The sequence below is a fragment of the Clupea harengus genome, chromosome 26, assembly GCF_900700415.2.
Source record: "Clupea harengus chromosome 26, Ch_v2.0.2, whole genome shotgun sequence".
Taxonomy (NCBI): Eukaryota; Metazoa; Chordata; class Actinopteri; order Clupeiformes; family Clupeidae; genus Clupea; species Clupea harengus.
In genome coordinates, this window is record NC_045177.1 from 5,124,150 (window position 1) to 5,132,995 (window position 8,846).

Sequence of the window (8,846 nt, forward strand, 5' to 3'; positions counted from 1 at the left end):
TCAGAGAGAGCTGAAACAGGAGATCAGGGCGGGCAAGGAGGAGTTACTACAGGAGGAGGAACTACTGCAGGAGGATGAGGAACTACTATAGGAGGAGGAGCTACTGCAGGAGGAGGAGGAACTACTATAGGAGGAGGAGCTACTACAAGCGGAGAAACTACTACAGGAAGAGGTGCTACTACAGGAGGAGGAACTACTGCAGGAGGAGGAACTACTATAGGAGGAGGAGCTAATACAGGAGGAGGAGGAGCTACTACAGGAAGAGGAGGAACTACTATAGGAGGAGGAGCTACTACAAGCGGAGGAACTACTACAGGAAGAGGTGCTACTACAGGAAGAGGTGCAACTACAGGAAGAGGAGGAACTACTACAGGAAGAGGAACTACTGCAGGAGGAGGAGGAACTACTGCAGGAGGAGGAGGTGCTACTATAGGAGGAGGAGCTACTGCAGGAGGAGGAGGAACTACTATAGGAGGAGGAGCTACTACAAGCGGAGGAACTACTACAGGAAGAGGTGCTACTACAGGAGGAGGAACTACTGCAGGAGGAGGAACTACTATAGGAGGAGGAGCTACTACAGGAGGAGGAGGAGCTACTACAGGAAGAGGAGGAACTACTATAGGAGGAGGAGCTACTACAGGAAGAGGAGGAACTACTATAGGAGGAGGAGCTACTACAAGCGGAGGAACTACTACAGGAAGAGGTGCTACTACAGGAAGAGGTGCTACTACAGGAAGAGGAGGAACTACTACAGGAAGAGGAACTACTGCAGGAGGAGGAGGAACTACTGCAGGAGGAGGAGGTGCTACTACAGGAGGAGGAGGTGCTACTACAGGAAGAGCTGTAGGTCTCTGTAAAATATGATGATGATCTATAGTGTGAAAAGCAGCACTAAGGTCTAGAAGAACCACTATTGAAATGCACCCATCATCAGATGCGATTAGTGGGTCATTCAGAACTTGGACTAATGCTGTTTCAGTGCTGTGATGGGCTCTGAAGCCAGATCTGGTCTTCTTCAATATTTATTTCATGTTGAAAGAAAGTAAGTTGCTTTGCTATTACTTTTTCAATGTTTTTTGACAAGAAAGGGAGGTTGGATACAGGACTGATCATGAGACTGATGATTATAAACTTTTCACCAGCATTCAAAAAAGGACCTCTGTATTGCAGTGAAGAAAGGAATAGATGGAACTAACTGTATTCAACATTTCTGAGCCCACAATTCCCAGATAGTGTTTGTGTGGCAAATGTTTTCACTGACCCAAATGACTGCATACGGTAATTTGGTGTAACTTGGTGTTGTCAATGTGCATGGCACGCGGCCTAGTAAATATAATGTTTGGGCTTTTAGGGCCAACTGAGTACATTACACCCAAAATATAAGATCCATCTGTTTAGATGCTGATGGACTAATCTTTACTGTTGAAATAATAATTCAATGGACTTCAAGTGTTCCATGGTAATTTGCATTTTGGCAACTAAATAAGTATTGAAACATTGAACAAAGTTTTCAAGAATACCTGCAGACTTGTAATCTGTAAGCTCCATTATCAAATGTCATGCTTCCTTATATACGATAGTCTATGTATCTGACATGTGTGTCCTTGTTATGATAGGCAACATTATGCTATTATTCTTTACACTTCTTTAAATCATCGAGGTCCTGTTTAACATTAACATTCTCCACACTGTACAAAATACAACCATTAATTACTTGACATTTTTTTAGTAAATTTTAGTAAATCACAGCAACATCAACCCGTGCACAAACAATCTCAATAACAATGCCCACTAACCTACAGATTTTAGTTTTTGAGCAACATACTTGAATGACAGACAATACAAACATGTCACCAGAAAAGTGTTGATGCACGCAGGATCTGGATAGGTCAAATCAAATACCTGTTTCAATAAGGCCACACTGTTAGCTAGCTAGCCAGAGGAACATGGGGAATGGAATGTTTATGTAGAATGTGTGCATAGAACGACTAAGCCCATTAGCGTTCCGAAACAGATAAGATGAACAACTAGAATCTTCCTGTTGGTAAAAATGGTTACATTAGGCTACACCTCAGCACTCTATATAAAGATATTCATAAAGAAAGTTAAAATAATTAGGGCATTCAATGGGTGTCAAACTAAACACCACATTTGATGCATGAAAAGTTCAGAGCGAACTTTACAGCTAATCAGTGTCGATATTTAGGACCTCGCGGGCAGGTGAAAATTATAAATAAACCTAAACCATCACAATACATCCTAAAATACAAAGTACATGCAGTACATCAAAGTTAACATACATTTTCTAATGTGAAAGTTTATGAATTGTGAGGGGTAGAGTAGTTTTAGAGTTTAGGGTGGCTGGCTTGAGACCAAATGGGGGTGTCGGTGAGAACACGTTTCCAGCGAGGATATGAGTAGGAATGTATGGATGTGTGTGTGATAGGAGGGTGTGTGAACAAGCACGTGTGTGTGTGGTTTCTAGGAAGAAAGGAGAAATGAATACAATCAGCTCCAAACAATACCATAATACAAACGATGCCACAGCATTAAAAATGCGCTCAAGTTACACTACACAAGTGAATAAATCATTCCACATAACAACAACAGTAACTGTACATCATAAGCACAACATAAGGTCTCAGCCTACACAGGCAATACATGAGCATATAAACTTGAGTATTCACAGTTAAGGCAATAAGGTTACGGTAACAAACAATTCAAAGGCACATTTCAGTTCATTTTCATGTCTAAACTAAATCAGGATCAGTCTATTGAAGCACAAGCAACAGTTCACTTACATGGCTCAAATAACACACACAGGAGGAGCACATGCAGCAGCATTCAGCTTACTCAAGTGTGAGGGAAAGGAAGGGGCTGTGGGCACAGGTGTGGCTAATAAGGTTGGTGGCAGGGTGTGGCCTAATAGGCAAGTGATCAGGGCTAATTGGAGCTGAGTGAAACAGAACGGGAAATTAACAGGCTGGGAAAGGGGCGTGACAGTGAGTCTGTGAGGGAAGCAGGGAACTGAAAATCTTCCAAACACGGGGCATTTTCCACAGTAAGTATACCGCTTCTGTCTGGGTATGGCAACACTACATGAACACAACATCTCCAAAGGTGGATCTAAAACACAGACTAAACCTGCTCAATTATTGCAAAACTCAGTCATACATTTTCAACTCAGTTACATATACACGGGAAATGTATCAACGCTGAAGATGTAGGAGCCCCCAGTTTTACACAAATAAGATTTGAGAACAATGTTCAGAGTGTTTGAGCATAGCAAAGAACCCTTGAAGAACTCCTCGTAAAAAATAAAGAGGAAAGTCTAATAGACGTTGTAAAAGCATCTGTGTCGCTAATTATTATTGGTTATATCCCGAGTACTACATCCAACTATTTTTCATCGTGCCTACTACAGGAGGAGGAGCTACTACAGGAGGAGGAGGGGCTACTACAGGAAGAGGAGGGACTAATATAGGAGGAGGAGCTACTACAAGCGGAGGTGCTACTACAGGAGGAGGAGCTACTACAGGAGGAGGGGCTACTACAGGAGGAGGAGGAACTACTGCAGGAGGAGGAGGAACTACTACAGGAGGAGGAGCTACTACAGGAAGAGGTGATACTACAGGAAGAGCTGTAGGTCTATGTAAAATATGATAATGATCTATAGTGTCAAAAGCAGCACTAAGGTCTAGAAGAACCAGTATTGAAATGCACCCATCATCAGATGCGATTAGTGGGTCATTCAGAACTTGGACTAATGCTGTTTCAGTGCTGTGATGGGCTCTGAAGCCAGATCTGGTCTTCTTCAATATTTATTTCATGTAGAAAGAAAGTAAGTTGCTTTACTATTACATTTTCAATGTTTTTTGACAAGAAAGGGAGGTTGGATACAGGACTAATCATGAGACTGATGATTATAAACTTTTCACCAGCATTCAAAAAAGGACCTCTGTATTGCAGTGAAGAAAGGAATAGATGGAACTAACTGTATTCAACATTTCTGAGCCCACAATTCCCAGATAGTGTTTGTGTGGCAAATGTTTTCACTGACCCAAATGACTGCATACGGTAATTTGGTGTAACTTGGTGTTGTCAATGTGCCCGCATGGCACGCGGCCTAGTAAATATAATGTTTGGGCTTTTAGGGCCAACTGAGTACATTACACCCAAAATATAAGATCCATCTGTTTAGATGCTGATGGACTAATCTTTACTGTTGAAATAATAATTCAATGGACTTCAAGTGTTCCATGGTAATTTGCATTTTGGCAACTAAATAAGTATTGAAACATTGCACAAAGTTGTCAAGAATACCTGCAGACTTGTAATCCGTAAGCTCCATTATCAAATGTCATGCTTCCTTAATATACGATAGTCTATGTATCTGACTTGTGTGTCCTTGTTATGATAGGCAACATTATGTTATTATTCTTTACACTTCTTTAAATCATCGAGGTCCTGTTTAACATTAACATTCTCCACACTGTCCAAAATACAACCATTAATTACTTGACAGGAATCTGAGAAAAAAGTCATTTTTTTCCTTTTCTCAATAACATTTAGTAAATCACAGCAACATCAACCAGTGCACAAATAATCTCAATAACAATGCCCACTAACCTACAGATTTTAGTTTTGGAGCAACATACTTGAATGACAGACAATACAAACATGTCACCAGAAAAATGTTGATGCACGCAGGATCTGGATAGGTCAAATCAAATACCTGTTTCAATAAGGCCATACTGTTAGCTAGCTAGCCAGAGGAACATGGGGAATGGAATGTTTATGTAGAATGTGTGCATAGAACGACTAAGCCCATTAGCGTTCCGAAACAGATAAGATGAACAACTAAAATCTTCCTGTTGGTAAAAATGGGTACATTAGGCTACACCTCAGCACTCTATATAAAGATATTCATAAAGAAAGTTAAAATAATTAGGGCATTCAATGGGTGTCAAACTAAACACCACATTTGATGCATGAAAAGTTCAGAGCGAACTTTACAGCTAATCAGTGTCGATATTTAGAACCTTGCGGGCAGGTGAAAATTATAAATAAACCTAAACCATCGAAATACATCCTAAAATACAAAGTACATGCAGCACATCAAAGTTAACATACATTACATTTTCTAATGTGAAAGTTTATGAATTGTGAGGGGTAGAGTAGTTTTAGAGTTTAGGGTGGCTGGCTTGAGACCAAATGGGGGTGTCGGTGAGAACACATTGTCCAGTCAAGATTCACAGTTCACGAGTCATTTATTGACGTTTCCAGCGAGGATATGAGTAGGAATGTATGGATGTGTGTGTGATAGGAGGGTGTATGAACAAGCAAGTGTGTGTGTGGTTTCTAGGAAGAAATGAAACAATCAGCTCCAAACAATACCATAATACAAACAATGCCACAGTATTAAAAATGCGCTCAAGTTACACTACACAAGTGAATAAATCATTCCACGTGCCACATAACAGTAACTGTACATCATTAAGCACAACATAAGGTCTCAGCCTACACAGGCAATACATGAGCATATAAACTTAGGAGTATTCACAGTTAAGGCAATAAGGTTACGGTAACAAACAATTCAAAGGCACATTTCAGTTCATTTTCATGTCTAAACTAAATCAGGATCAGTCTATTGAAGCACAAGCAACAGTTCACTTACATGGCTCAAATAACACACACACACAAGCATTCAGCTTACTCAAGTGTCTGAGGGAAAGGAAGGGGCTGTGGGAACAGGTGTGGCTAATAAGGTTGGTGGCAGGGTGTGGCCTAATAGGCAAGTGATCAGGGCTAATTGGAGCTGAGTGAAACAGAACGGGGAAATTAACAGGCTGGGAAAGGGGCGTGGCAGTGAGTCTGTGAGGGAAGCAGGGAACTGAAAATCTTCCAAACACGGGGCATTTTCCACAGTAAGTATACCGCTTCAGTCTGGGTATGGCAACACTACATGAACACAACATCTCCAAAGGTGGATCTAAAACACAGACTAAACCTGCTCAATTATGGCAAAACTCAGTCATACATTTTCAACTCAGTTACATATACACGGGAAATGTATCAACGCTGAAGATGTAGGAGCCCCCAGTTTTACACAAATAAGATTTGAGAACAATGTTCAGAGTGTTTGAGCATAGCAAAGAACCCTTGAAGAACTCCTTGTAAAAAAAAAAAGAGGAAAGTCTAATAGACGTTGTAAAAGCATCTGTGTCGCTAATTATTATTGGTTATATCCCGAGTACTACATCCAACTATTTTTCATCGTGCCCCCAACCAGGCTCCTCCTCCCGCACATATTTCAGGAGGCAGGCAGCCCTTCTCTTCATTTGCATCGTCACATCTGTGGTCCTCTCGCGCCTTCTCCAACGCTGTAACTTTCTCTTTTTCCTCCCTCTCATTTTCTCTGTCACACCACAGTGAAACACAGGTGGTTGTACATGACCTACTAATCAAGTTGAAGATGATCAAGCTGTGCGGTTAGGGAGTCAGCAATGAGAAACAAATACTGGGTAAATGAAAACGACTTTGTGGAATAAATGTGTTCTCCCAAGGTCAATGAAAAATCAGCTTTTCCATTCCTGAACCATGACTGAGCACTTTAGCATTTCTTTAACATCATTATACAGTGATGTAAACATCATTGTAAATAACATGGTCCACAAAGGTAAAATAAATTAAAGCACATATTTATTGTATTTCACAAACATTTAAACCACAATACTACATTTCAGATATATCCAACAACAAGAGTATACTACAATGTAAATGTTCAAAATGTAATATGGAGATTTCCAAGCCTGATTATTCCTCTACATAACATGGAAGTCAGTGACGTGTAACATTCTTTACATGAAATGACACTGCTGGTTTCTTTCATCAGCAGGAGAGTTTCCTGGCACAGATGAATGCGTAGATTTTCTTACAGTAAATGTTTGACCAGCCACCTACAAACCATACAAAGGCAAAACATAAGCCTCCCAGAAGCAGTGACAAGCTGTATGTACATAGCTTTCAGAACAAGAAACTTACCATTGGAATTCAGCTGCAAGCAAGGATACTTGAGAGTGTTCTGTACCTTCCAGTTAGTGTAATAGAAGCCAGCACTGTCAATCCACAGCCAGGCACCCTAAAATACAGAAACTCATCACAGCACTTGGTGGTGTGGTCATAACATCTGTGGTACCCCATTGTATGTTCAAAGAGACTGTTATAACAGTAATAGCTATGATGCCGTGTCTCAGAAAGGTCAAATCAAGATACTTCTCCTGACCTGGAAATAGAAACCTCCGATCCAAGCGCTTGATTGGCCTGAAAGTGTAACCATAGTCTGCAGGAAGTTGTACTCATCAGAAGACTGCACAGAGGCCAGACTGCCTTGCTGCCCCACACAATGCTTCTGGAGAGAGAGGGGGGAAAAGAAACAAAGAGTGTAATGGTACATAGGAGAAAGTATGTAAGAGCAGCTTCTTTATTTTCATTTTCCAAACAAACAAGTTTTTTTTATACATCACCCCTCATATTTAGGGGTTACTGCATTGTGTTAATCCAATGGTGAAGCACCTTCTCCCCCCCTTTAAATGCAGTCGTTGTGCCTTACCGCAGCATCGTTCCAGTTCTTCTTGGAGGTCACCATCAAAAAGCAGCGGGAACCTTTTTTGAACCAGCCAGAAGGACACTGACCGAGATACTCTTGAAGTCCATGGAGAAAACGAAACATGTGCATTTATATTGCAAAACATCCATCTTACTTTTTCACCACCACCAGCTAATATCATTCTGCAGATCACTTTCATACCTGGTGGCAGAAGGCCCTCCTCTATAGAGGATGCTGTCGAGTTGGAGACTGAGAAAGAAGAAACAGATCAGTCTATCATTAGAAAAATGTCCCCTTGGCTAGAGTATTACATGAGTTCTTTCTTTGAGATGCTGAACATAGACATTTAGAACAAAGATGTCAAACTGTGAACCGAGTCTTCATGACATCTGCTGCAGAGATAAGCACAAAAACACTTAAATGACACCACAGTGTTCACAGGTTTTTGCCACATTAGAAACATCAAAAAGGATAATATCCAGACGGTTCATTCAGAAGATGACTGATACATGTCTATGATGCAAAAGCAAGATGTTAAGAATGCCTAAAGCTGAATGTTGCTGTTTTGAGAGACGGGAGGTAGAGTCTGATTAAAGCGTGTACTTACCAGGTGCAGCACGGGTCGCAGCATGGGTCACAGCAGAGTGCATACAGAGAAGAGCGGCCAGTATGAGAACCTTCATGTTGATTTGTGTAAATTCTTCTTCCTCTGGGGAATCTAAGGATAAAAAAAAAAAAATTGTCACATTGAGTAGATCATTGAAGGTTTTTCAGAGTGCATGAACAGAGAGAAGCAGGATTCTTACCTGTTGTAGATGAGTATCAGGCACACCTGTTCAGGTAAAGTAAACTAATGCAGTGATGAGCACAGTGTTTGGTCTGCTTTTTATACCATTCGGAGTGTCGAGTCTCTGCTGAGCTCCGCTCCGGCCACGCCCCCTTCAGCAATTCAGGGCTGCATGTCATCAGTCTCGTTCACCGTCCCAGCTGCAATGCATTCACGTCTCCCAATCACACAATCACACACACCTGTTTTACTCCCTACCAGTGGCGTATCTAGCCTTGGGGGGGGGGGCTGGAGACCCCCCGAAAAGTTTCCTTAGCCACCCCAAAAATAAAAATATATATATATTGTTTTTGATTTTGAGATCGTCAAATTCACACCTATCAACCGATTTAGTGAACTTATTTTGTTTAATTTTTAGAGTTAGAAATAAAGTAGCACAGGAATCCCGCC

At 41.1% G+C, this 8,846-nt stretch overlaps 2 protein-coding genes across 4 annotated transcripts; both read right to left on the reverse strand.

The window, feature by feature from the left end:
* LOC116219731 (uncharacterized protein DDB_G0271670-like) lies at positions 1 to 1,561 on the reverse strand. The gene is made up of 2 exons (XM_031563474.1): positions 1,521 to 1,561; positions 1 to 871 (listed from the first exon to the last, which is right to left on the reverse strand). The coding sequence occupies exons 1-2, from the start codon at positions 1,559 to 1,561 to the stop codon at positions 1 to 3; spliced, it is 912 nt and encodes a 303-aa protein (XP_031419334.1).
* A 5,124-nt stretch (positions 1,562 to 6,685) lies between these two features.
* LOC116219876 (ladderlectin-like) lies at positions 6,686 to 8,529 on the reverse strand. Of its 3 annotated transcripts, none has more exons than XM_031563972.2 (7): positions 8,416 to 8,529; positions 8,217 to 8,327; positions 7,811 to 7,858; positions 7,613 to 7,704; positions 7,286 to 7,408; positions 7,045 to 7,141; positions 6,686 to 6,959 (listed from the first exon to the last, which is right to left on the reverse strand). In XM_031563972.2, exons 2-7 carry the CDS (start codon positions 8,290 to 8,292, stop codon positions 6,892 to 6,894), a joined length of 504 nt encoding a protein of 167 aa, XP_031419832.1. In that variant the 5' UTR covers positions 8,293 to 8,327; positions 8,416 to 8,529; the 3' UTR covers positions 6,686 to 6,891. The 3 variants fall into 3 exon arrangements, with proteins under 3 accessions (XP_031419832.1, XP_031419830.1, XP_031419831.1); XM_031563970.2 differs by having other exon boundaries at positions 7,286 to 7,411; XM_031563971.1 differs by having other exon boundaries at positions 7,286 to 7,411; positions 8,217 to 8,318; positions 8,416 to 8,490.
* Between the last annotated feature and the right edge of the window lie 317 nt (positions 8,530 to 8,846).

Bases quoted from the DNA above. Each gene is read 5' to 3' on its own strand.
- LOC116219731 (XM_031563474.1), bottom strand. From the start codon at position 1,561: ATGACATTTGATAATGGAGCTTACAGATTACAAGTCTGCAG. The intron at 872-1,520 runs GTATTCTTGAAA...TTCACACTATAG, and splicing joins TACAGATTACAAGTCTGCAG to ATCATCATCATATTTTACAG.
- LOC116219876 (XM_031563970.2), bottom strand. From the start codon at position 8,292: ATGAAGGTTCTCATACTGGCCGCTCTTCTCTGTATGCACTCTGCTGTG. The intron at 7,412-7,612 runs GTAAGGCACAAC...CTCTCTCTCCAG, and splicing joins AGAACTGGAACGATGCTGCG to AAGCATTGTGTGGGGCAGCA. The intron at 6,960-7,044 runs GTAAGTTTCTTG...TATGGTTTGTAG, and splicing joins CTTGCAGCTGAATTCCAATG to GTGGCTGGTCAAACATTTAC.